The 27,865-nt window shown below is 44.3% G+C and overlaps 1 protein-coding gene and 1 long non-coding RNA gene across 4 annotated transcripts in view; one reads left to right on the top strand and one right to left on the bottom strand.

The window, feature by feature from the left end:
• The window catches only part of LOC125747984 (uncharacterized), a 300,948-nt gene that overhangs the window by 182,401 nt on the left and 90,682 nt on the right, over positions 1-27,865 (bottom strand). The gene's annotated exons all lie outside the window — the stretch shown is intronic.
• Positions 1-27,865, top strand: part of LOC125747956 (E3 ubiquitin-protein ligase RNF123) — a 92,294-nt gene that overhangs the window by 22,441 nt on the left and 41,988 nt on the right. For all 3 annotated transcript variants that reach the window (XM_049023655.1, XM_049023654.1, XM_049023653.1), the window contains exons 25-35: positions 4,789-4,872; positions 5,035-5,142; positions 5,684-5,861; positions 6,102-6,176; positions 7,416-7,503; positions 8,065-8,152; positions 8,718-8,802; positions 13,096-13,235; positions 15,073-15,261; positions 18,183-18,258; positions 20,243-20,327. In XM_049023655.1, the coding sequence (XP_048879612.1) occupies positions 4,789-4,872; positions 5,035-5,142; positions 5,684-5,861; positions 6,102-6,176; positions 7,416-7,503; positions 8,065-8,152; positions 8,718-8,802; positions 13,096-13,235; positions 15,073-15,261; positions 18,183-18,258; positions 20,243-20,327 (1,196 nt within the window). The remainder of the gene's footprint in view (positions 1-4,788; positions 4,873-5,034; positions 5,143-5,683; positions 5,862-6,101; positions 6,177-7,415; positions 7,504-8,064; positions 8,153-8,717; positions 8,803-13,095; positions 13,236-15,072; positions 15,262-18,182; positions 18,259-20,242; positions 20,328-27,865) is intronic.

Raw genomic sequence — 27,865 nt, 5'->3', positions numbered from 1 at the left:
CGACACCGACTCTGATAAAAAGGCTGTTTTGCTTTGGTTCTAGTGGGGATTTTGTATTTGCTGTAAATTTTGCATTCTGTTATCTGAAAATCTTTGCTGAGATTTTACTGAGATATTTTGTCATGGGATAAACCGGAGCCTGAGAGACCTGATTTCGGGCTTAACTCCGTTTTGATTAAATATGCAGTTAATTTGCTTTTGTTGGGTAATATAATAGGATCATGTTACTCGCCATTATTTTGACTAAAAGTGCTTTCATTTAAACATTTTTAATAAAATCGATGACTTCCTCGAATCAAAATTATTGATCAAGATGGGGGGGAAGAATTGGAATTGAATTCGAATTTCAGGGAGATTTTAATTCCAAACTCCATTTCCATTTCCTGATTCGGGTTGGAAATGGTTAATGCATTTAACAAGCCCTGGACATGGTCATGTGACTAAAGAGGATGCAATAAGATGCAAATCTATGGCAGGTGGGCAGCACAGGGGATGAGGAATAAGAGAATTTATGAAAGAGCGATGATGGAGGGGCTGTGGCCAGCAGCTCAGGTGGAAGCCGGTTTTCCCCCAGACAGGCAGGCAGGACTTGGTCTGGGTGTGACAGACCCTCCAGGCTGCTATTGGGAGAATTCACGTGCATTTGACCTGCCCTTTCCTTTCTTCCTGACCTGCTCCCCAGCATGAGCTTTAAGCTCTACTGGGGGAAGGCTGTCCTGTCCTCTGGCTGGGGAAATTAGGGGCTGCAAGCCATGTCCGATTTAGTGATCCTCTCAGGTGTTATCTGGGCTGATCGTGAGGAAGCCGTTTCTACCTGTGTGGAGCATATCGCCCCCTACTGGCCCGACGGTGGATTCCCAGCAGGCTGTTGCATCATGGTGCTTTTATATTTTATTGGAGATAATCATATAAAACAATAATGTAGCTTTAAGGGGGTCACCAATTCTAGGTGAACACAATGTCTGCATCTCAATCGTATATATGTACACGCACACATACACTATATAGACAAAAGTATTGGGACACCTGGCCATTACACCTCCAGACATACTATTCTAAATCCATAGGCATCAATATGGAGTTGGTCCCCACTTTGTGGCTATAACAGCTGCCACTTTTCTGGGAACAAGAAACACAAGATTTCCACAAGATTCTGGAGCTAGTCTGTGGGAATTTTTGCCCATTCATCCAGAAGAGCTTTTGTGAGGTTAGGCACTGATGTCGGGCTTGAAGGCTCGCAATATCCGTTCTAGTTCATCCCAATGGCGTTCGATGGGGTTGAGATCGGGTGTCTGTGTGGATCGGTCAAGTTCTTCCACACCAAACTCACCCCCACAGGTCTTTATGGACCTTGCTTTGTGCACTGGGGCACGATCAAGCTGGAACAGAAAGGGGCTTCCTTCCCCAAACTGTTAGCACAAAGCTGGAAGCATTGAATTGTCTAAAATGCCTTGGTATGTTGAAGCATTAATGCTGTGTTCCTTTTGAACTCGCAACTCAGAAATATTAGTCCTTAATTTCACCTGGAACACCCCTTGAAGTCAGAATTCCAACTCGGAAGACTTAGAGGAACCTCTGCAACCCCAACTTCAGAATTCAAGATTCAAGATTCTTTAATTGTCACATACATAGTCATACAAAGTACAACACATAATGAAATGCCCCCTGAACCGCTCTTTTGTAGACTGTGTAAGTTAAAAATCCAGTTAAAATCCAAAAAAGCTAAAAACGCAAGAAGAGAAGTATGTTCAAAATGAACGGCTACACCCTTTACCAACAGTTAAACCTGTAATTAGCAACCTGTAGTTATATACTGGTTATTAGCAATGACGTCTTATTTGTCCCTCATTCAATCGGTCGTACGCACAGTACTGTCCAGCCGCTATATGTGGGCATGTTGCTATGTGTTTTTATATGCAAAACACCATGTAATGTGTTGTTATAACAGATATTGCTAAGAAAAAGGCTAACGATTAACCAGTCTAGAACTGGGGCCTGTTTCAGAAAGCAGAAATTCTTGCTTAGCTGGATAACTTGTTGGATTTAATGTAGTCTGGGCTAAATGTAAGTGAAAGAAGAAATAGGCAATTTAAACTGGGGTAAATGAAATCTGATGAGTTATCCGGCTAAGCAAGAAATCTTGCTTTTTGAAACGGGTCCCTGCTATTGCTAAATAGCTTTCCGACTTGCTGTACTGGAACGCAGTTAACTCATGTGTGATGCCATTCCCAGTTCCGAGTTTGAACCTCCGAAGTAAATGGAACGCAGCATGAGAGTTCCCTCCAGTGGAACACTAGCCCAACCTCTGAAAAACAACCACATACCATTATCCCTCCTCCACCAAACTTTACAGTTGACACAACGCAGTCTGGCAGGTAACGTTCTCCTGTCATCTGCCAAACCCGGACTCGTCCATCAAATTTCCAGGCAGCGAAGCGTGATACATCTCTCCACAGAACATGTTTCCACATTGGCAGCGTGCTTTACACCACACTATCTAATGCTTGGTATCACACTTAGTAATGTGATGCTTGCATGCAGCTGCTCGGCCATGGAAGCCCATTCCATGAAGCTACCAGAGCACAGTTCTTGTGCTGGGGTTAATGCCAGAGGAAGTATGAAACTCTGCAGTTATTGAGTTAACAGAGCGTTTGGCGATGTTTGTTCACTGCGTACCTCAGCACTCGGTAACCCCACTCCGTTCCTTTCCATGGCCTGCCACTTCATGGCTGAGAGTCTGTTGTTCCTAAATTCCTAAATGCTTTTACTTTGAAATAATACCACTTGCATGGCTAGGTGCTTGATTTTATATACTTGTGGCAATGGGTTTTAATGAAACACCAGAATTCAATGATTAAGAGTTATGTCCCTATATAGTGAAAATATTTGAATAATTGCAACAATACAAACATTGGCCAGCTTTATATATATATATATATAATAAAAATATTGCTTTCCCCTGCCATTTTTGTTTGCTTCTTCTAAAAAGAGTGCTGCAAAAATCTATAATATAGTGTAAGTGTAATATTATATAATGTAATATAATGTATTGTGTTTATATAGCATGTATCCAATTTCAGGTATTTATTTGCTCTTGCTATATATTAAAAATATTAGAGATGCACAATATATCATGTAAACATGTCTGTATCGGCCGGTATTCATTTTAGTCTGATGTGTCAGTTTCGCCTGATTTATTGCTGGCTGGTATTTAAACTTTATCACTGTTTAAAATTAGCACCACAATGAAGATTATTCCATTGGATGATAAGCCATTTTCTGTAGGGATTTCATCGGCTTATTCACTTGGAAGCCGGATATTTGCCACATGGTCTGAAAATGGACCAAAAACTGGACATTGCAGTTTATTTCACAATAGGGAGCATCTCATAAAACACCAGATAGGTGGCCACTCGACTTTGAAAAGGTCTCAGTACCGGGCCACGGGACGGTTTTATACAGCCCACGATGTTTTAAGCTCTTTATTAAGCCAACAGATTGATGTTTTGTTTTCCACAGAATGGAGAAACGATATAACGCAATTCCCTTTAGTTTCACAGCTGGTTTTACGGCTTCTGCTTTAATTCTTAATTATAAAATTGCGGCTTGGTTCTGTTCGCCTGAATGACAAATGAGCTATAAACTTTTTTTTTTTTTCCCCCTGCTGACCAATTCTGCTGAGATGGGTCTCAGTACTGATGACTGAGGCCTGATATTAGTGATTTCTGTCACCTGGAAACATAATTGTCTGCTTTTCCGAGTTCTCAAATCAGCTGTGTCTTGGAAATGCGGTTCCCATGTTTGCTAAGATGGAAAAGTGCGAGATCCGCTGTGAAAACCCCTCAACCTTTTCCAATTGCTGTGACTGCCTTGTCCTTTAAAGGAAGGTATAATTATCCTTCGGTTGGTGCCTGCTGCCCCTTTCTTGGGGGGGGGGAGTATAACTCCAAGGGGAATCACTCATTTGTTTCTGGGGTGGCACTTTTCTGACCTCATATCATCTCTGATGGGTCCATGGGAAACAGTTTTGTAATTTCACAGTAGATGAGGCAAATCCTGTACTTCTCATTAGAATAATGTCAAAGGGAGCAAGAGGCTTGATTTAGGGATGTGTCAAATCAGATGGACGCCTTCCTTTTGATTGTCACCTTCCTCATAGAAACCAAGGTGACTTATTGAGTAGCCCCATTGCCATTGAATCCTGCCTTTGCTCTGAGTGTGTAATTTACATATTCTCACTGTGGATTACGGGGTCCTTCTTCTTATCATGGCTCAGAGACATGCATATATTCCAATGCCATCTCTGTCTTGCCTGGAGTGTGGAGTGATGTGAGTGTGTGTGTATTGTGTGTACACCCTGTGATGAAATGGTATTCATGGTATGCTCGTGCTGTAATAGGTTCTGTAGCGTTCTCGGGAAAACCTATAACAAAAGCTAGTTTATGCGTCTGGGTGTCTAAGGAGTTTTCACGTGTGGTATCTTGTTTGATTAAACTCCAGTATTAATGTGCTGTTTTCAAAGTCGGAACGAGGAGTAGTGTTGCCGGTCTGCTGCTGCTGCCTTAATGTGGTAGGAGGAACATTAGCCTCAAGCCATCCTCATTGTATAGTTTCCGTGCTTGGAATTAATGATTCCATTTTAGCCCCCCTTACTGAGATTGCACACAAGTCATTCCAACTGATATCCAGCTGTGATTCTTATATTAAGCTTCCAGCTGATTAAAAACGATTGGTGGAGGTGGGGGCAGGGTGGGAGTGAGGTAGCTGATGTTTTTTGATGTTCCTCAGATGGTCGTCGTCTCGGATGACGTCCGTGAGTATGCGGTGGCCCTCAAAGACACAGAGGAGAAAATAGCTCGCTGCCCAGGCAAGGTAAGGAAAACCAAGAAGGACAAAGTCTATCCTGAACTGCCCCCACACCTCCATGCCGCCCCCCCCCCCATCCGTGTAAAACCTAGGGCTGTTGGCGCGTCTATTTCAGGCCTTGTCGGCAGGTTTGATGATGCACTTAAATTACCGGCCTTGCTTCTACAGAGGTCGGACATCTTAGAGGAGTTGAAGAAGAGCCAGAAGGTCTTCTTGGAGAAGCTGAATCACCTGAGCCGGAGACTTGCTTGGATCAATGCCACCATTTACTCAAAGGTATGTCACTTTCCAGTCTTAGGTGTAGGTTTGGAACAGAGGGATGTGGAGCATTTATTGGTGGCCCACGAAAGCTTCTCCTTGCCATAGTTAAGAAAGTCCAACAGTCTCCCTGCCAAAGTCAATGAAATCCAAGGCATCTCTCTGCCACAGTCAACAAAATCCAAAGCATCTCCCTGCCAAAATCAATTAAATCCAAGGCTTGTCCCTTCCAAAGTCAACACAATCCAAAGCAGTTCTTGCCAGGTTAAAAGAGCCCAAATGTCCCCAAACTCACTCAGAAATGAGGCCACATGGGTATCAGAAACTCTGCTTTTCGTAGTTGCATGTATTGCATTCTCTAAAATTGGCTTTGTTGTAACTGCAAATAAATGTAGCTTTTTGTCTGACACACTATGGTGATGGAACAGCTTGTGTGTAAAGCATCTCGCTTACTGGCTCGGTTTTCTGTTGTTCTCGGGGTTAAGTGGATCTGCTCCTGATCACGCATCCTGCACTAATTGAATGCTACATTGACACCCCTTTCTGGTGCACTTTTCAGGAGAAGATGCTGGACATCTACTGGCTCCTGAGGGTCTGCATCCGGACCACTGAGCATGCGGACAACACCGGTTCACTCTTCGCCTTCACCCCCGAGTTCTACCTCAACGTGGCTATGAATAGCTACAGCGCTCTCAAGAACTACTTCAGCCCATTCAACAGCATGGAGGACCTGCCAGGTAGCTTAATTTGGGTTAAAATTTAGATCTTAAACTGGTCTTAAGATCATAATTTTTTGTGCTCAACTAGACGTATCACCTCTCGGAGGTGATGCAGAGTGTTTGTTTGTAAGGATTACAGATGTAATATAATTATGTCTCAATTGTAGGGGTGTTCTGGATAAAGACCCATATGCTTGTTAAAAGTTGACGTAAAGAGCGCATGGTGGACTTTCGAATAATTCCCTCCCCGTCCTCTAGGGTACGAGGACACCCTGACGCAGCTCGCAGCCATACTGGCCAAGCACTTTGCAGACCCTCGTATCGTGGGCACAGGTAAGGGGCGCCCGTCGCTGAAAATGTATGACCCTTTACGCAAATTAGCTTCTATTCCTGAGATTTGGCAGTAAGCCGACCAGCAGACCATGGCTATGATGCAGAAACAGGCTTATTACGTAGCTTGGCGCTATTCAGTGAAGAACTACTGTATGTTATTGTATTACAATACAAGCGTAAGTGATTCATATGATATGAATTGTCCTGCTTTGAGTTCCAGCTTAACATTCTTGGCTGTTATGCATGAATCTCTCCCTATCACTCTTAGTCCTTAATACTTCATATATTTCTATTTCCTGCAGGGAAAAGGGGAAAATAATTTAAATCCTGCTGAGAAATGCAGCAGTAATCCGTTAGAAACTGATTTAATGGGAAATGATAACTTAATATAGCCTTGAAATTTTCCATTCAAGATCCAGGTTAATTTATTTTTCTGTGTAACTGTATAATTATGCTCCTCCCCAAGATGTAGCCAAAATATCATCATAGGATCTATACCACTTCCAAGATTGTTTTACTGTACAGCAATTCATAGTTTTCTTTTATGGGAAAATATAGTTTTTTTTTTTGTAATTTTGTAGTGTTATCCTTGAAAGGAGAAAATCTAAGAGGTTTCTTATTTTTGATTGAGCTAAATGCAAGTGTAGCTGTGTAGCAATGTTTCTTTTTTCATTCCTTAAAAACCCTTGAATCATCTCCCTGTCGTGCTTTAATTATGTAAGTTATTGTATCATTTTCATTCGTCGCCTTTGTTTTTTATGCTTATATAATGAGATCGTGTATCATTCTTTCTTAGTGACATTGTCTCATTTTTATGCGACTGTCATCCACGGCCTGCATTTCGCAGGAGATCAGATGCTGGTACGCACTCACACGCGAACAAGTCCTGGCATTTCCATTTGTGTGGGGCTCCTCAGGGTCGATCAGCCTCTCATTTCCACCTCCACGCCAGCCAAACCGATACATTTTTTAAAAGGACGACAAAATAGTTGAAGTCGTGCCAGTGTTTTTTCTGTCGTCGACGCAAAAGAGCAAAATCTGTTCACACAAATGGAAAAAGAGATCAAACTGCAGTTCTGGGTTTTTTTGTGAGTGGCTGAATTTTATTATGATAACAGCAGGACCGGGGCAAATATACTAAACCTCAGAGACTGGACACACAATATTATTGTAGGTAATTTTTCATTTACAGCTTTCTGTCATTCGGAACTTTCAGCCACTGTGTGCTTTGTGTTCCAGACATCAAGGACTCCCTCATGCAGGCCCTAGCTAGTTATGTGTGTTACCCACAATCCCTCAGGGCAGTGGAGAGGATCCCAGAGGAGCAGTGAGTATCTTAATGAAGGTCTTTAAGGTGGACCAGAAATAGAATATGTGTGTGATATCCCTTTAGACTAAGCCCTATGACGTCTTTTGTTTGGATGGATTTTGAAATGTAAATACTTCTGTCATAACTTCTTAAAATGATGGATTGTTTACCTGTTTGTGTTTAAGTTCCTTTGCATCTGAGATGCAGATTAGTTTTGCGATCCTGCCAGGTGCATAAAAACAAAACGATACGGAACTTTAAAATTCACACAAACGTAAGAAAGCTGCTTGACTTATAGGAACTCGATACACTTAGTATTCTCCCAGACATGGTGCTGCCCAGCTAATGCTGTGTGCATTATCGCGGCTAAATTAGATAAGCAGTGGAAATGGATGGATTGATGGGTGCAGATGTCCACTGGCATTGGGATGTTTCAATATTGAGTCTGTAGATACAGGGCAGTGATATCTCATATTAGCGTAGCGCTCACGCCTTTCCACGTCTGCTGTAGAATGGCAGGCTATGCTTTCGCTGCCTGCCACGTGCACACGTGTGTAATAAGTCCAACGTCTGCCCCAGGCGCATGGATATGATGAGGAACCTGCTGGCCCCCTACGAGCAGCGGCCCTGGGCTCAGACCAACTGGATCCTGGTGCGGCTGTGGAGGGTGAGGGCCACCTCCTGTTTCTCTCCCCCTCCCTCCAACATGGCCGCCAACACCGCGACGTCTCGCCTCTCTGCAGTCGCTCAGGCTGCCGACCTTCTAGGTCGCATGCCTCTGAAAGCTCGCCGGGTGATGCAACGTGAAACCTCCCTTTCTGGCATTCCTCCTTTTATCGATTCCTCTCCAAAAGTAATCTAACGATTTTTTTTTTTTAAGTGTTGTGGCGCCTATTCAAGGTGATAATAATGCCTTTCTAGCTAATGGAAGTGGGAATTTTTACTGTACAGCAGGTATTATGTGTTCCGCTGCTTTTAGCAGCTTTTAATGGGGCATGCCATGCATTTGTTTGTGTATATTTTCATCGTTATTCTGCCGTCTGATTTAGGGGTGGTATTCCTTGTGTGGGGGATTGTAACACGATATCGAATGTGAATATGGATAGTATCAGATGTTAGGGATTGTTGTCTGATTGCATGTGTTGACTAACTTCAGTGTTTCAGTGTTGGTGTCAATGGCTGCATTTCCCTTGTTCATTCCCCCCTAGTCAGTCACCCTTCTCTCTCCCCAGGGTTGTGGCTTTGGGTACAGGTACACGCGACTGCCGCACTTGCTGAAGACCAAACCAGAGGATGCCAACCTCCCCAGCCTGCAGAGTGAGTCTCCTCCCCCTCACTTGGCCCCGCCTCCCTATCCATTTCATTCGTTGACTATTTTTCTCGGTGACGGAACCCAATAGTGTTTCTTTATCTTGCATGTAAATAGCACTGATTTGTATTCATGAGTGACACATGGAAAGTTTCTCTCGTCTGTGACCGAAAGAGGAGATTTCCAGACAGACAGAGGGTTTGTATAGCCCTTAAAATGTCAGCATACACCAGAGAAGGTCAATGTTGAGATGGTAATGCGATGCTTTTGAAATTTGGATTTAAAATGAACACAAATCTCCTATCTCTTTGCCGTCCTGAAAGCTGAAGTTTGTGTGGAAAATTGGAAGTCTCATTTTCAAACAAGTGTAAGTTCTGTCAGATGTAAGAGCTCGGCGGGTTTATGAAGGCGAGGCGACGTCTGTAAATGGCGGGCGGTTTTCGTGAGGCTACATTGAGCTTCTGTGATGTTCTGGCAAAAAAACATGAATCGGAACGAACATCTTCAGGCACCTCTGCCCACCTGTCTGATATGTTCTCGGTGTTACTAACACATCCTCTTATGGAAACTGGGGCTGCTGCTTATCGTCTGAAATATTTCGCTTCTGTAGCTAGGAAGTCATTGCTCTTGCATATACCCTACAAGGGTATGATTTAAAAAAGAACAAGCAATGTATGTAAATTAAACTGTGTGGAATGAAGTAATACTTAGAAGTATATTGGGAGATCTGGGCAGAAATAGAACTGTGTGTGTGTGTGTGTGTGTGTGTGTGTGTCCTGTACACTGACACATGGGGCAGTGTGGTCTTTAGGTGGGTGCTGTGTGGTTGAGTGGGTTAGGCCGCTGTGCCAGTTATCAGAAGGTCATCAGTTCAAATCCCATCCCTGGTCCTTAACCCCCTGCTGTCTGAATGGCTGTCTGACCCCATGCTCAGACCCAAAACGGTGCTCTCGCCTTTCTGTAAGTGTGTCATTGTCTCAATGGAGAGCAAGACGGGATCGATGAAAACTAAAGAATTACCTGTACTTGGCAGATACAGCATCATTTCAAGGCTTTTCAAAGGCGGGTTTCTGCTTGGTGTTCGTGGTGTTCTTAGCTCCGACTTGGCAGCGATGATCAAGCTTCTTGCATGTCACTGGGTTTCCTTATATAGGGAGTCAGTCATGCTTCTGCACCGCATAACGAGGTTATGGATTCCATGAAAGATCCTGCTCTTGGTGTGACCTCATTCGCATGCGACAAAGTAACGACTCTCGGGCCCGGTCTGTACCAAGCCAGTGCTTATGGGCTCTTCCCTTTAGGCCTGGATATACGCATTTTCTTGGCCGTGGGAAATGCCGCTTGTCCCTGTGACCTGGCCATCCTGTCGCATTTCGGAGATGCCCAGGTCACTCCCTCTCTTTCATATCCGGTTAACATCCCTGATCGGACTGGTTGCCCTCAGACTCTCGATTGAGTTACCCCTGTTTAAGTACAGTCTCAATTGTGTTTCATATTAGTCACGATCAATCTGAGAGTATGACCACGGAATTGTGGTGACATTTATCAGGCATTATATGGTTAAAAACATGCTGACAGGTCATTCATCATTTTTATGTGTCTGTGATATGTACCTTTTCGTTTTTTTATTGTTTTAAGATTTCTTTACCATGTTACAGATTTGTCACGGTAATTTAATATTGCTTTTGTGTTTTCAGTCATTTTATTTATTATTTCCTTTGCTTGCCTTCCAGGGGATTTGTCTGTTGCTAGTTTTCAAAGTAAGTTTTTACCCCCCCCCCCCATCAATATTACAGCATTGTTTTACTCTGTGCTTTTGATTCCACCCCAGTCTAGTTTTAACCTGAGTCCTTCCCAGTTCCTCTCATTACCTTGTAGAATTATTATATTATGTGCAAAAATAACATCAAAAGTAAAACGAAGGTGAAAACGGCCAAGCGGAGGAAGCCTGCATTGGTCTCTTGTGTCGAATCCCCCCACGGTTTTACTTTTGCATTATTTACTATTTAATCTGTTTTTAACCCTCTGTAGTCTGAGGCCTGTCAGCTGCTTTTGGGGTTATGGTGTAGGGTTTTTCAGGGGTTGGGCTTGGCCCCTTAGTTCTAGTGAAAGGAACTCTTAATGCTGCAGCATCCAAAGCCATTTTGGACAATTTCATGCTCCCAACTTTGTGGGAGCAGTTTGGGGATGGCCCCTTTACTGTTCCAGCATGAGTGCGCACCAGTGTACAAAGCAGGGTCCATAAGGACATAGATGAGTGAGTCTGGTGTGGAGGAACTCGACTGTCCTGCACAGAGTCCTGACCTCAACCCGGCAGAACATCTTTGGGATGAATTAGAGTGGGGACCGCGAGCCAGGCCTCCTCGTGAAACATCAGTGCCTGACCTCACAAATGCTCTCCTGGATTAATGGTCAAAAACTCCCATAAACACGCTAAACCTTATGGACATCCTTCTCAGAATAGTTGGGCTTGGTTTGCAAGGGTGTCTAAGGGGGGCGTCTGTTAAGGTGTCTGTGTGCTGAACACTAGAATGTCCTCGTCTCTCGGTGCCACTTGTATTTATTTAGTTTTCTGCTCATCGCACTTTCGTTTATGAATTGTCGTTAATGTATACTTTGGGTAAATCGCCGGCGGACGCAGTGGGGTGCATCGCTGCCGCTAACCGTGTTAGATGATAGGATGCATAGCGCTTACTCAGACAGTGTAATAGTATCGTATATAAGGTTTGATTGCTTTTCCCCGCATAATATCCCACTAATGGATCTATGGGTATGTTCCGCTAACGGGTAGATGCGAGTCTCTGCCGATTTAATGCAGACTCCACGTTACGCGTCTTTGAGATTTTTTCGTTGTAGGTTCTGTTGTGTGTGTGTGTGGGGGGGGATTTCTCTTCCAGTATAATTTCTCTCAAACTACCCCACATTATTGATGGATGAAGCCCACAGCCATCACTTAACAGGTCACATGATATCTTGCCCAGTAATTTCCTTATTTTATTATTCAATGTTTAGTGTAAAATCAGTTGACATGCATCATGGAAGAAACGGATTTCCTGATTTCTTCATGCAATGTTTTTTTTTTTTATTATTTCTGGGCCTGGTGAAATGTTTACTGTTTAATTATAAAATCCAAAGTGGAATTATTCACCTTTCTGGGGGCTTCTTGAAATACTATGATGGCAAACGGTGAATCCGGGCTCTCTGCAGGAATCCCGGAGAACAAATGGATTAAGTACTTTGGTTAAGACGCCCTGTCATCTGTGTGGTGGGGGGATGTCCTCCAAACTCTCTCCTCAGTCTCGTGTCTCTCCTCCACAGCCTGCGTCTGAGTCCTTGTGGGTCCCTCTAGGCCGTTGCTCATTTAGAAAACTGTTTAGTGGCCAATTAAACCGAAAAGGTTATTTTTGCTTTAAGGGCAGATACTGCTTTGATATGCAGTCTACAGAGGGGTTTTTTTGGGGGGTGGGTGGGTATCTGAAGCTCGTGATGCGTAGATGCTTTCGGTCGGCGCAGTGCGGTTTGCCGAATTGGGGCCCACAAGCCTCTGTTAGCGTGTGGCTACTCTAATGGCCAGAGATGGGCTCTGTAATGGAAGGCAATAGCCACAATCATCTTGGCAGATAGCGGCGGTTATTATAGGACAGTGCCAGTGGCAGTAATGGTAGCTGCAGTAATCCTAAGGGGCCCTCGAGAGAATTGAGTCATGGGGCCATCCTGGCAGATGGCTGTAATTATCAGAGGCAGCCCTTTTAGGTCTAAGGTGATCGCTGATGGGGAGGCTTTGCTTGTACCCCCTCAGAGACTGAGCTGGTTAATAGCCTGACACTTTGTTTCCATGTTCCTTCGACCAGTGGTTCTCGGACGGTTTAGCCTCAGGACCCACGTTTTTCCTTAGCCATAAGCAAAATTTTTTAACTAAATTTATTTTACAACAAATAGTGTGATTATAGTTCCGAGGGGTGAGGGGTGTGGGTGCTGGTGGTACATTTTTTATTTTTTTAAATTTAATTAAAATTTTTATTTATTTATTTATTTATTTATTTATTTATTTATTTATTTATTTATTTTTTAGAACATATACTCCACAACTCGCCAAAAATGGTCCTGTGATCACCTTTTGGAACACGACCCATTGGTTGAGAAAACAGAGACTTAGACTAGTTCCTGTTTGTCGTAGCTTGAGTGGTGGCTTTCAGCTCCTCTGTTTTGTCCAGTCGTCTCGAACCCAAACCCGACAAAGATGCCGACCTCATTGGATGGTAGTTGAACTGACACGTGTTCCACTCCCTGATTGGCTACAGAGCCCTGCCCGTCCCTTCTGCTCCAGAAGCACATGGCCGAGCTCCTCAGCCAGGATAAGGACATGGCGGCTAGCTTCCTGAACAGCGTGCTCAATCAGCTCAACTGGGCCTTCTCGGAGTTCATCGGCATGATTCAGGAGGTAAGTCGGCCAGTAGGGGGTGATGTTGAGAGAGGTTAGGCTTTTCAAATCAGGTATGATTAGGGCAGAGCGATTCTCGATGACCTTACAGTTTTAACTGTGTTTAAAGGTTCTTTTTGTTTTGCATTAAGGATAGTTGATGAGTGGTTTCTTCTGACAGGCTTGTATTCTGTTATTAAATGAAGCCCATTGCTGTTTAATTGAGATGCCTCTGACTGTCCCACTTTCCCTCGGTGGTAAGTTTTTTAGATGAGCGCAGGCTGCTTTTCAGGGGCAGGACATTGTTTTTTGTTGTTGCATATTTAATAGAATGATTGTGGGCAAAAGAGGGGTAGAGTTTATAATAATGAAAATAGGCGCTTGTGTGTCTGTCACGTCTGCATTTTTAGCAAGTGTGTGCATGCGCCTGTGTGTGTGTGTGTGTGTGTGTGTGTGTGTGTGTGTGTGTGTGTGTGTGTGTGTGTGTGTGTGTGTGTGTGTGTGTGTGTGTGTCCAGGTGGTAATGGTCAGGAGTCAAGGGGCACTAGGCAGTTGGCTGATGCATCTTGTCTGATCTCCTGTGGTTGGTAGTGACACCACCCCCCCCATACCCTCCACCCCCCCCCGCCGTCTTCCACCGTCCTCCGCCGAGAAGAACCTAAGCGAAAGCTGAACCTGGCCAGCAGGCCCGATTTGTTCCCACGGGGTTCCATGGCCTCGTTCTGTCCCTAATTTCATGAGCGCCGTGCTCTCTGGACTCGAGCCGGCTGCAGCATCCCTGCATCCGGCCCGATGGGGGGAGGTGGGATACAGAAACTCAGTTTCTTGGAAACTCTGATCTATTTTTGAAATTCTTTCGAGCCCTTTGGGTTTTTTCTTTTCTCATTTAGAAGTGGGATTTTAAAATATCGCCCGGCAACAATTTCCCGTTAGCACTTTGAATACACTTTTTCCCATCTCTCTTAAAGGTGAGGTTTCTCATATATCTCTTTGAGAGTAGCATACTTGGGGCTGGTGTTGGGTCAAGTGTGCTTTACTGTCATGACATCCATATACAAGCATACAGTGGCTTGAGATGGTTTCCCCACAAGCACAGGGTGACACACAGACAGCAAGTGACAAACGAAGGATTCAAAATAATTTTGAGACTTTGTGAGACATGGGGGGGCTTGATTCATACATATAGATGGATCAGGATTGCAGCTGGAGAATTTAGTTAGAATTTAGTGATCAGTTGTCATTGTTGACACACCATAGCACAACAATGAAATGTGTCCTCTGTATTTAACCCATATGTGATAGAGTGGCATAGCCTGGGGGCAGCTAATTCGGCGCCCGGGGAGCAGGGCATGGGGGCGGCACCTTTGTCAGGGTACTTTAGTGGTGCCTTTCTGGTCAGGGATTCGAACCTGCAATCTATCGATTACAAGTGCGCTTCCCTAACCATGCAGACCCCTGGTATAGATATATAGTGCCTTAGTGTGTGTGTAAATGATGATGATGATGATGATAATAAATGCCCATCCTGGGTTATTTTCTGCCTGCTATCCATTGTTTCCTGAGATGGGCTCCACACCCCCATGACCTTGCATAGGTCAAGTGGTATAAAAGATGGATGGATGATTTCTGCCAAGTAGAATTAAAGTGTTGCAGGTTAGGGATTCTGTGCCCATGTCTGGAAGGTTTTGGGTTTGAATCCTGAATAATTATATCAGTCACAGGGATGACCAGAGCGTCTCTTTCTACGTGACATGAAATTGTGTTATCATTTGCAGCCAAATGTTCAGAGTTACTGAAACTGCTGTTTGATTGCCTGGCTGCCGTCTGTCTTTCTGAAACGTCGTATGTGCGGCCGCAGATCCAGCAGGCAGCCGAGCGGCCGGAGAGGAACTTTGTGGACACCCGGCAGCTGAAGGTGTGTGCCACGTGCTTCGACCTGTCAGTGAGCCTCCTCCGCGTGCTGGAGATGACGGTGACCTTGGTGCCCGAGATTTTCTTCGACTGGGCCCGCCCCTCGGCTGAGCTGCTCCTCCGCCGATTGGCTCAGGTAAGGGGCCTGGGGGCTTTGGGATTAGCTACTGCCGTGTTTCACGCCAGCCTGACCAGTAACAGTCTGCTGGTGCACGATTCGTCTCCAAACCTTGCGCTCCTATCGGTGTTCTGTTACTGGGTAAAGCTGCCGTTTTTCTTACAAAGGTCAGGGGATTACTGGTAACTATGGCATCTGCATCCAGAAACATCTGTTGAGGGGTGTAGCATTTCACACGATGGATCTGAGCCATTTCCTCTCTGCCACTGAAAATGTACAGATGTTCATTTATTTACTGAAGTGATTCTCTGAACATATGGCATGATTGATATTTAAGATTAAAATAACACCCAACGGGTTTAGGCCTCTGTGACTTCGATCAGAAGGGCGCCGATTCAAATCGTGTCCTCAGGAAAATAGTCACTTTGCCGTTGGGTCCTTGAGCAAGGCCTTAAACCAGGGTTCCCTAATTCCAGTCCCGGAGGGGTCAGAATCCAACACAGTGTGGATTTCCCCTTTCAGACACGTCTACTAAACCTGGCAGTTAGCTGATTAAGATGTGTTTGAACAAGGATTCTGGCCTTCCGGGACTGGAATCGGGGAACCCTCCCTTAAACCATCGGAAGTACCCCTGGGAGGCCTGATTGATGGCTGTGCCTGCACTCAGACCCCAAGCTTCACTGCCACCTGTATGTGTGAGTATGTCTCAAAGGACAGCGAGATGGGATATGTGACCAGAAGCTAATCCAAGCATCTCTCCTTCCAATTTGCATAAATGTTCACCCAGGAAGCACAGGGATGCTTGTAAGTCCATTTCTGGAAATCACTTGGTGAAAAACGTGAATGTCGAGCCAAGATTTTGTAACTGGGCTTCACACTCGTTACATCTGACCGTAATTTCGACCTTGCATAATGTTCCCTCCTATGTTCTTTCCCTGTACTGGTTTAAATAAGGAACATTTTTGTGCATAGGTCTTTAAATATGCTTAACCGTTGTACTCTAGGCAGATAATATTGAAATTGCCCTTAATGTTGGGCACCTGGTCTTCGGTTTTGGCAGCAATAGGGCTGTACAGTGTGCTGTTAGCTGGCAGGGTTGTAAAGGGCTTTTGGAAGGATTCTTTGGCTCTTTCTCTTGATCAGGAGGTCTGCTTTGTCTTAGTCTGGCAGAAGGTGAATCTGCTGTTGGGGCGGGGGGAGGGGGAGTGTAGGAGATCTGCAGGGTGGAGGGCGACTGCTTGTGAGTCGACCCTATGGTCCTATGGCCCTGTGTCCTGTAGTTACAGCAGAGCCTCAAGTAGGGATACAAGTGCATTGGTGACATCATGGAGACTAGAGGGTTCCTGATGGTAATGTGCCATATTCCATCAACTCAAGAAAACACTGCTATAAAGATTAAAGGCTCATAGCTTCACTCCATCCCTTGCCTGTTTACTTTCTTCTCTCCATGGTTCAATTGCACCTGGAGACCTTAACTTGTCGTCATTAGCAATTCATGCCAATTAGCATGGCTATGGTACACCTCTCCATAAAGTTCTCTGACCTCTTTTCCCTCTTCCTTCTCCATCTGTCTGCCTCGTCTGTCCACCATTCCCTCTTTCACCTTGTATTCTGGACTGTTGCCTGTCCACATTCCTATTCTGGTATGTTCTTTTGGTTTATAGCAGTCCTGTACTGTTCAAAGTCACAGAGTTCGTCTTCAATTGCCACGTTAGCTTTTAACGCTACCACTGTACCATGGCCAACAAATGATATTTATAGCCTATGGGAGCACATTTCCATATTTTTTGTTCCCTTCATTATAAGGTTAGGTTTGAATCTCCTGTATCACATTTATCTATTGAACGGAGCTTGACTGGAAGCTTTAAGTAGTAAAGTTGTAAAGTTTCAGTTTTAATCAAGAGTCATCTTTTTAATTCTGTTTATCATTCCTGGCAATTCAACAGCAACAGTCATTGGTGTTGCCAGGCAGAGTAATGCAATGTTGAGTCACCATATTAAATTTTTAAAGCTAAACAGCAGAACGGATTGATATTAATGTGTGACGCAAATGTGAGGAAAATGTGTATCTGCATACATGGAAAAACATCCAAATTAGGTTAATGAGACAACTTCTTCCGTTTTGATTATGCTAATTTATACCCAGGAGCTAAAACAATAGAGTATACAGTCATTAGCAGATTCTCAGTGGACACCTGCTCTCTAATGAGTACTAATAAAACGATAATATTGCTGTGGTGCCTGTCATCCGATTGTGTCGGGGAAGTGTGTGTGTTTTGCTGTGTTTTTTAAATGTTTTTTCTCATGTTTCGAGGCTGTCGTGAGCGCCCCCGTGTGCAGGGTCATCTTCTTTTCGATCTCGTCATTAGTGTGTAACTATGGTCCAAGGCCTCGCGAAATTGAGTGATGGGGTTCTGGGGATGAAGGTAGCCTAGGGTGCCACACGAGCTTTGATTGGACAGTCCGCCGATTCCCCCATGACGGAGGTCCCCCTCAAGGACGAGCCGCTCCCGGCTGCAGTGAGCCAGGTTTTCTCCCCCCCCTGAGTGTGTGAGCTCGGAGTTGAGCGTGTCTTTATTAATAAAGGGCTGATTAAGGCTCTCAGCTGCCCGCCTGCCCTTCCTCACCAGCGCCTGACTGTCGGCCATTTCCTCAAGTCCTACTCCCAGTGATTACCAACAGCTCTCATTTGTAATTCGGTACCAGTCAAGTGAACTGACGCACCCAGGTCTGTCTCACTGGAGAAGACACTTTGGCAACATAACCATTAGGTTTCAGTAGGTTACCTACGTGCTCCTCTGCCCTCTTGCTTCTCTTTTTGGAAAAGAGCTTGGTTAGCCATGTTTGTTCCTGTATGTGTTACTGCCCTCGTTTACCAACATCTGAACACGTGTGATAAATCGATCGTTAACATGTCCACCCTCTCTCTTGTTTCCCAGCTTTTAAACCAGGTGCTGAATCGTGTGACCGCGGAGAGGAACCTCTTCGACCGTGTGGTTAACCTGCGTCTACCAGGTGAGCTCCTGTCTGCTGTAATTCCTGTTAATCCAACACTTAAGCACGATAAAAGTATATGGATGGCGTCTCAAGAGCTACACATGGTTTGAAATATAATGTGTGTCATGTTTGGCTCTTGAATTCTGGGTAGGGGGTGTGATAGTTTCTTCCTGTTTCGTCATCCTGCTACATCACCACCGAATCTATATCGTCATTGCATCTTCTACTATGGGGCGTGGCCTAATGGTTAGAGAAGCGCACTTGTAATCAAGAGATTGCTGATTTGAATCCCCGACCAGCAAAGTACCATTGAGGTACCATGAGCAGGGTGCCACCCCAAGCCCTGCTCCCCCGACACTGCCCCCTGCTATGTCTCCCCGTCACATATGTGTTACATGCAGAGGACATGTTTCGTTGTTGTACACTGTGTGCTGTGGTGTGTCAACAATGACAACGAATCACTTTCGCTATTTCACTACATCGTCGCTGTATCTTCCTGCTCTATCCCAGCCTTATCTTCCTGCTGTCCTGTAGTCGTATCGTCCTGTTCTATCGTCGCCATATCTTCTTGCTCCATCATCGCTGTATCTATCTGCTACACCGTCATTATATCTCCCTCCTCTATTGTTGGCATATCTTCCTGCTACATCATTATCGTATCTTCCTGCTACCTTGACATAACTGTGCGTTTGTGATTCTGTTTCAAAACTTTGTTCTCGCTCTGGGTTTGGGTGGAAGAGTGGCGAGAACATAAGACGTCCTTAAGTTTCTAGCAAGGACCCAAACAGGACATCGCCTGCTCACGAACTTCACCGAGCCTGTGGACCCAGCCCACCCATCAAGGGGAATTATTTTTCTTTCCTGCCTTGGGGAACAGAAGCTAATCTTTAAACAAAGACACCCCTGATGCTGCTGGGGATTATCTCACTTCAGAATGAGTTCTCCCCTCTGGTGGGGATAAAAATGGGAAGGTCAATGTGAGATTGACTCCATGCTTTGGAGCAACTGGAGGCTGATACGTAAAGCAGAGAATATTGAAAACAGAAGCGGTAATGGGGCTGTGTGTGTGTGGATGTTTGAGTTAAGACTCGATTCTACGCCTGGGAGGTCGTCGGTTCTAATCCTGTGATTTTACTGCTAGGCCCTTGAGCAAGACCCTTAACCCAGGCTGCTCCAGGCACTGTCCCTCTTTCTCAGTTGTATGTCACTTTGAATAAAAACCTTTGTTAAATAAATAAATGTAAAGTAATGGCCTGGGTTGTGGATGGGAAAACCTGGAACCATAAAATGATCATCCTTTGCCTAATTGAGTGAGATTCATATAGTTTTATTCCAAAATAAAAACCAATGTCAGTGTAAATGGCTTTTATGAACATCAGCCTTTCAGCTAAAGCACGCCACATGTCCTGAATGATGAATCTTGTGATGAACCATTTTATGTCCGAACGTGAGTTTATTGCAGCTCCATGTGAAAAGCAAATTACTGATTTTCAATAAGGCTTGTTAGTTTAGTTTCTCCTTTCCATGATAAGCGTTTCAACATCCTTGGAAACCAAACACGTCTATAAGCATGTCTTGACACCAAAATGAACACTCTGGGCTTATTAATCGTGAATTTGTAGGAGTAATTTATTTTCATGGCCAAAGAAGGCCTAGGGCAGCCATCTTTGATTTATACGCAGGTATTCTTGTTGGTTTTATTACAGATGGATGCGATATGGGACAATATCAGTCATACTGCTGTGTTTCCTGCACCTCAGTAATTAAACCACTCAGTCAATGGACAAATGCATTCCTGCAAATCTGAAAATATATATATTGAAAAATATATATAAGAGAAAAGGAGGGTCACATGCCTAGTTTTGGTGCTGTTTGATTTAGCAGAGCTAGACAGTTTGTCATTGTATCCTGATTGGTCCCCTCATCATCCCAGGTCCCTCCCCCCCTTCCCAGCTCCCAATAGGATGCCCAGCTGATCCGCACTGCCGGTGTCTCTCCACAGGGCTAGAAAGCGTGGACCACTACCCCATCCTGGTGGCAGTGACGGGCATCCTGGTGCGCATCCTGGTGGACTGCGAGAGGCAGTGGTGAGTTGGAGCTGCCGTGCACGTGCCCTACTTACTGGGAGATGATGGCATATCTGAGTGAGACGACGGGTGACTGTGACAATGACGCCTCCAACCTGCGCTCTGGCATTGCTGCTCATGTACAGCTGTACACGTGTCATGTCATGGTGAATCACCTGGAGCGGTTTGTGAAGATCAACCAAACCATTAACAGAAGGTTCTGTATATTTTGTTATAAATTGAGGGATTGTCACAGCTTAAAGTTTATAATCTGGCTCAGTCCTGTCTGCTCTGTCATGGCGGCCTGATGAAGACCAGTGATCACTCAGTCGCTTGGTGTGTCGTGGTTAATTACAAGTGCCATCAAAACGATGAGCCGCCGCTCGATCCCCTGCCTGTTGATGACATCACGGCTGTACGCGCAGTCAATGACATCACTTGGGATGAGGCCGGACAGGGAGAAAATGTGGGACGTTTTTCTGAATGCTGATTGGAGCAGAGGGAGAATAATAAAATAAATTTGTGTGTGTGTGTGTGTGTGTGAGAAAATATGTCATTATGTATTTTATATGTATTTATATGCAATAACAAGGACCTCAAACTAATTTATGTCTAATTATGGAAGTTATGCTATGTATTGCATCTACAATAATAACAGTAGTATGTTTTTATTTTATATATTTTATTGCTTTACAAAAAAATACTGCTTTCGTGTCATGATAAAATTTCAAAGCTATGAGCTCATTTGAAATAGGTCATTGTCATGTACTTGTAGGAGGTATATTAACTGGCCCAGAAACACATTCGAGAGTGGATGTCCTAATGAGGGCTGGGCACTCGGTGGGGATCGCCATAACCAGCCCAGTGCCCCCCCCCCCTCCCAGTTGGTGATAGTATGATAGTAAATTGCAGAGACAGTGGCCTGGGGCGGTGAGCTCATGTTCCTTGTCTTTCCAATGTGCCCCCAGTCCTCAGCCACTTGTGATTTTTTGTGGTGGATTCCGCCCCTGAGATTGGGCTCAGCTCTGGAGTAGCTATGCTGTCTGTGGTGCACGTTGCCGGAAGGGGTCCGGCGTTTGGCGTTTCCCAATAGCACATGGGATTATTCACTATTCCCAGTGCACTGTGATCATTCTAATAGAGAAGCGCCGCAGTGAGAGAGGCTGCATGACGACTAACTTGCAGGGACACGCAGGAGTTTTTTATCACCAACTTTTTTAAACTTTGAATGACTTTGGTGAGTCTGACTAGAAGGATTCGGTTTCGTTTGATAACACAGACGTGCGTTTTCCATGCCTCAGATGTCTGGTGTATTTCCATGCGGTTTTTCCCGCTCGCTGTACCTTCCTGGCTGGGAGTCCACGCCAGGGGGGAGGGGAGGGTGGTCTGTGCCTTTATGGGGACAAAAGAAAGGCACTCTGGGGGCAACGTGCCCCCAATTACTCCTGTAATAGTGACACATGTGGCCTGAAGATGAAAACTGTTTACTACCACAAGATGAATTGTTGACTCTGGGAATTACCCGTCCATTTCGGCTTATCAGGTGAGGAAAACAGTGGGTGGTGGGATGGTATGTCAGTTCATTGCAGGGCACACTGCACAATTTAGGGACACCGGGTCACCTCAGCTGAATGTGTTTTTGTGGGTGGGAGGAAAGTGGAGTGCCTGGTTGAAACCCACACGGACATGGGGAGAACGTACCAACCCCCCCGCACACAAAGACCCGGGGTGTGGGCATCAAACCGCAGATGATGGGGGAGTGAAACCACAGTGCTGCCTTGACTCTCCAGTGCAGGGATTGTCTATCTGTCTATCAATCAATCAAAGTTTCATTTTCCACATACACCATTATACTCTGGACAGTGTGAAATGCTTGGTTGCTTCACTCCAAGACTGTGATAACAGGGCACATAAGTTTAAACTGGCAAAGCATTACAAAATAAACATTAAGATTATTTATTCATAGCTCTCCCACCCTTATGCCAACACCTGGTGAGAGACCACAGCGAAAGGCTTTGTGTGGAAGGATTTGGGTTTCTCCCTATTAATCTGTACCTTCTGCTATTATTGGTATAAGTGCTCAGTGAATTTGGAAAGGCCCAGGACTTCATGGGAGAGTGGAGAGCTCTCTCTCTCTCTCTCTCTCTCATTTGGGGGCAAAGAGTTTCATCCTGTGGAAAGGGATTGATAGCCTGCAGGAGAAATTTGTGTGGCTGATGGACCGTAACGTGTCATTTGTGGGTGGTCTACATTCTGATTACTAGAGCCACTCAAGCTCACCAGTGTTATGGAGCAGCACATTCCATTTGTCGCAGTCCTCACTCCCAGAATCTGACATTTCATGCGTCTGTTTGTGACGTCATAACTGCCTGTCATCATTGGGCGGTGATCTTTCGTTAACCCTGGTAGGGTGATGCGGGTAATGGACAGGATTCCACCACAGGCCGCACAGCGACATATTTAAGCACCAGTATAACCAGCAGGCGACTGAACTAGTAACTGTGGCGTTTCCTCTATTCGGTATCGTATAAGAATATCGGGAGAACTGAGCTAGATTCAAAGCCCCCAAGGCATGGTTCCACCCACTGCTATTTTACATAATTTTAATTATAATAAAAAATATTACATAATGGTTATCTGTAATGTGAGTTATTCTCATAAAGGGTTTCCAGTCTATTGAGCCCTTCTAAAATGCGAGCGGACAGGCTTGGCAATGCGAGCGAAATTCAGCAGCATATAGGTGAATGCTTTACCCTGAGGCGCAAGGAGTAGCTGCGGTACGTAGCTAGGAAGTGATCCTGCTTAGTGATGTGCTTATTCCGCTATGCGTCCCCCAACACAGCACGTGTATTGGGAACGGGTGAAAAGGAAAAGCCGCTTTCAGAGAGCGCCTCCGAAGACGAACGTGGGTGTCCGCGGGGGAGATGACACTCTCATCGTTACCCCACTCGTTACACGTTGGTACCCCCCCACCTACCGACTCTAAGGAACAAACGCGTCTGCCTACCCTGCTCATTTTGGGCTTGAACCCTGGAACGACAAAGTTCAAAAACCTTGAGAGGTGTTGAGTTATGCTGAGGCTTAGATGATGGTGCCGTGAGCTGGTGTCTGGTGTTAATTAGCCATAGCCTAGTTCCCGTTACACGGCTCAGGAACCTCGTATATGCTCAGTCGCAGAATGGATGCACTTCCCATCTCTGCCTCAGAGACGTGTGTGAAATTCATTACGTTAATCTGCTTATTTTCCCTCCTCCTTGTGGCTGTAGTTGATGGCTCCCCATGATCGGGGTGCAAAGGCGCTACAGAATGAGCTTTCCCTCTGAGCACTGGCTAAATGTAATCACTCCAGGCAGCCAATAGCTGCCTCGAAAACTTCCTGAGGATACTCAGAATGTACGGCAATGAAGTGGTTTTGGGGGGGGGGGCTAATTGATCAGAAATGACCATTTCTTTCAACGTTGCTTTCTTATGACCCACATTTTGTCCTTTTCATTCCTGCATGATTTATTTTTTTATAACTACCTAATAATCAGACAAACAAATGCAAAGCCTGATTAATTGAACCTTTTGCTGGCCACACGTGAAGGCCTTGAAACCCCAGATGCTTGGGCAGTTCTTAGTGTCCTTTACCACTGCGCCGTCTTCTCCTGGGGACAGTGGCTGTACTGTGACTAGAGGAACTTTGTTTTCAGCTCCAGAATGTTGCCAGGGAAGAAAAAGTCTTTGAAATATTTGAAAATTGAAGTCCAGGCACCTAGGTGTTGTGCGAGTTTCAGCATTTGGGGAATTAAATTCTCCTACTGGATCTGACTCATGGACAAGATCCAGGGCCTCCTGTGGTCTACTAGATCCGGCTCTGTCCTAAAATCCTCCTTCCAGCACGCGGTTGATGTCCAACACGGTCTTCCTCACCATCTGTCCTTAACAGACATTTAAGTTTTCTATTTACATAGTTTTGATCTCTGAAATTTTATAATCATTTCATCTTCTGCCAGATTACCAGCAGCCCTTTTGTGCCTGGGGTCATGGAGGATTTTAATGAGGTCCTTTTTGAACTTTATGTTTTATGTCCAGGATTGCCAGATTAGATTTTTTTTATTCCATATGGACAGTGATTAGTACTTTTGCTTTGTGACAACTTGTGAAAGGCCTTGTGGAAAAACAGCAGGATTCCTCCAACTGTACCGTTTCTCCCGCCAACAGACTGGCAAAGCATCAGAATATGGTAGAGACTAATGAAGTCACTCTATAGCCAGTTCAGTGCCGCCTCGGGGGGGGGGGGGGGGGGGGTCTTGGCTGCGGGAGCAGGTGAGTTGTCTTCCTTGAAACATGTTGTGTACGATCAGGCTTCATGATCTACCGACTTTCCCTCCCGCATCTTGCCATTAACAACAAATTGTTTCCTTGGCAATAAGGTTATGGGGATGGAGGAACCAGCTTCTTCATCTTGGACATTTTGTATAAATGATGTAATAACGGATTTCCGCACACACTTGTCAAACACCTTGGGGCAACTATGTTATGAAAGGCACTATATAAAAATAAATTGAATTGGACTTCTGAATCCGATTAGCTATTTGAATCGTTTTTAAAGATGGCAGCCCCCACCCCCAAATCAGCTATATTGGATAGCGATAGAACCAGCACGTTGTGCTGCAGAGACGAGCTCCCTTTTTATCACTGAGATAATACTTTATTTACGCCCACGTGCTGTGACGGCAGTGGGAGAGAGCTTTCGAGAAGTGATCCACGCAAACCTAGAACGGCAGAGCAGTAATGCAGTCACAACATTCGACAGTTAATTTAAATAATCTGAATTATCTTCAGAAGAGGCAGGCGTTTCATTAGACTCCTCCAGAGACGGTAACGGTGTCGTTAAGGGCCAAACACTTTTACATGTGACACGTCTATGTGTCGAGGACTGCCATGAGGATGCCACGTCTATTTCCGATGCTGGAGAGGAACGAGGGAGGAGTTAGCACTCGTTATTTCTGGAGCGAGACCATCCTAATTAACAAATTCCTGGTGTGAAATGCGGCACTGCTGCCGTGGTTGGCACCATGAGACTCCCAGACTCCGCCCCTTGAGTGGCTGCAGCTCAGCTCAGCTGTTGCTCGTTCACACGTTTCTCGGGATTCGAACTCATCCGGGTTTCTTTAACTCACCAAGCCGTGTCATTTTGCCCGGAACGCAAATTATTGTTCCTGAACGGTTTGGTTTATTTATTTATTTGTTTGTTTGTTTTTATTTTACTTGAATTAGTTTGTTCGAGTGATGGTAGCAGTAAGAATTTGTGAATACTTCATTACGAGCATTTCTGATAAGAATATTATTTATTTATTTATTTATTTATTTATTTTTTAATTATACTTTATATTTACTAGAATATTTATTTATTGGAAAGGAAGACGTTTTGATCGACAGTTGTTTTGGAGTTACTTGTACATTTACATTGTTGGATAGATACATTTATTTAAGTGAATTTTTTATTATGTTTTTATCGGAGGCAAAATGAAAGTTTCAGATAATCTGTCCCTGAACATACAGTGCTGTGTAAAGGTTTTAGGCAGCCAAAGAAAATGTTCAGCTGTTTATCTGGGGATTAAGTGCATATTTGCTCTGGAAAAGGATGCGGTTGAGCATTATAATATATGCAAATGAACAGATTAGACAAAAACGGTGTTGTAGTGTTTGGGCCAAAAAATACATGCGTACATTAGACAGTTACGTAAATACTGGGGTGACTTTAGGAGAGATTTTGAACTGGCTACACTTACACTGTGATATAAAGTCATAGTTTTATAGCAACATAACCTAATTTAAACATAGTTTCCTTTGGCTACCTAAAATTCCTGAACAATACTGTATGTGCTGATCCAATTGAGGTTGGGCTGATCTGTAGCCATTGAGATAATTAAGTTAGAATTTTTTTTTATGAAATAAGGGAATGAGTTTGTACGAGAGGGAAGTACTTCCAGTTCTCTTCTCCGTTTTAAATTCCCAGACTGAAGCAGGGGTTATGGAAGCGCATTGCATTCACAAAGGAAAAGAAAAAGACACCTTATCTTGTAATTATAACTCACTATATTGTGATTACAAGATCAGGATCTCATAATTATCATTATTATGAGGTCAGGGTCTCGTAATTTTGAGAAGAGATCCAGGCCGAGATCCAGGTTTGAACCAATGACCTGCTGGACATGGGCAAAGATTCGGAACCCATGGCCTTACACACCAGCATCTTTGTATCTCTACAGTTAAAAACAAAAAATGCTCCTAACGTGACCTTGTGTATGACTTTAAGAATGACCATGCAGAAGTGACTGATGTTATTTAACTCCAGTCTAAGATGGAAATGAATTTTCTGCTGTCAAAATATTACTCTGGTGTTACGCTCAAAGTTAACAAAGTGCTGTTTCTTTATTCTTCATATCGGCGATGGTGAAATTTACAGGCAATTAAAAGGGATGGTTTATTCATGCCGGTCGTGCCTTGAATAGACCAAGACCCACAATCAGGGATAAATGCTTTATCTTGCCATCTGTAAACTGTCAGTTTCTCCAGATTGGCTGGCAGAAAGAACCGTGTGTTTTTATTTTTGACATTATCTTCTGAGATTATTGTCTGCTTGAATTGAGCATTGACATTGTGGTACTGACATTGCCATGTCTGTATGTTTAGTAGTTATAACAAGAGTTGTAATAAGCAGTTATAACCATTCTCCGAATGCCTTTAATGTCAGTGGAGATAATCTATAGCAGTTCTTGTCTGTACATATATAGACCTGGCCATCTCTCAGCGATTTGAGGGTAGCTATAATTTTGCAAGGAGCAGAAGTGCATTTTGGGAAGCCTGCCAGAACCCTTTGTCACCAAAGCTCAATGGTGGAGTAGGAGTAGGAGTAAGAGTAGTACCGTTTCGGGTGTTGTCAGACAAATGTGATGGATTTCGCTGAGGAGCGGCTCTTCGTCAGACTTTAATAGCCACATTTGTCTGTGTTCTGTTTATTGGTTGATCAGGGATATTGAATGTTTCCTTGCTGATTTAGCATTTTATTTATTTGGCTGATGCTATCATCGAAAGCCATGTACAACTAGGAGAACAGGGTTAGTCTCTGGGGCAGCTGGGGCTGAAAGGCCTGGCTCAGGGGCCCAATGAGGGAATCAATCTTCTGACAACAGGATTTGAACCAGCGACCTTCCGATTCCAGGCACGGTGGCCTAACCCAAAATATCACCTTAATGAGGAATTACAATTTCACTCTAGAGACATTAATCTTGATCAACTTAATTAATTAAAATTAATATGACATACTGTACAAATGAGAAACTTGTTTAATCACCTCATTTGACAGACTGTAGCAGTGAGAACATAAAACAAATCAATCGGACGGCTTTTTAAATGTATTAAAATCCAGGTTTCTTTCCCAGTTACTGAGCAGGTGCTTAATAAATCCACAGTCAGAGAGAAGTCGGATCACCCTCAGATGCCTCAGTAAGATAAAGTCGGAGCTGCCTTGTCAGAGCCAAGTGGTTCTGCAAATTGAAGTCATGTACGCT

Source organism: Brienomyrus brachyistius, chromosome 8, assembly GCF_023856365.1.
Source record: "Brienomyrus brachyistius isolate T26 chromosome 8, BBRACH_0.4, whole genome shotgun sequence".
Taxonomy (NCBI): domain Eukaryota; kingdom Metazoa; phylum Chordata; class Actinopteri; order Osteoglossiformes; family Mormyridae; genus Brienomyrus; species Brienomyrus brachyistius.
The sequence above is the reverse complement of the archived record's forward strand: the minus strand, read 5'-3'. Positions and strand labels throughout refer to the sequence as shown.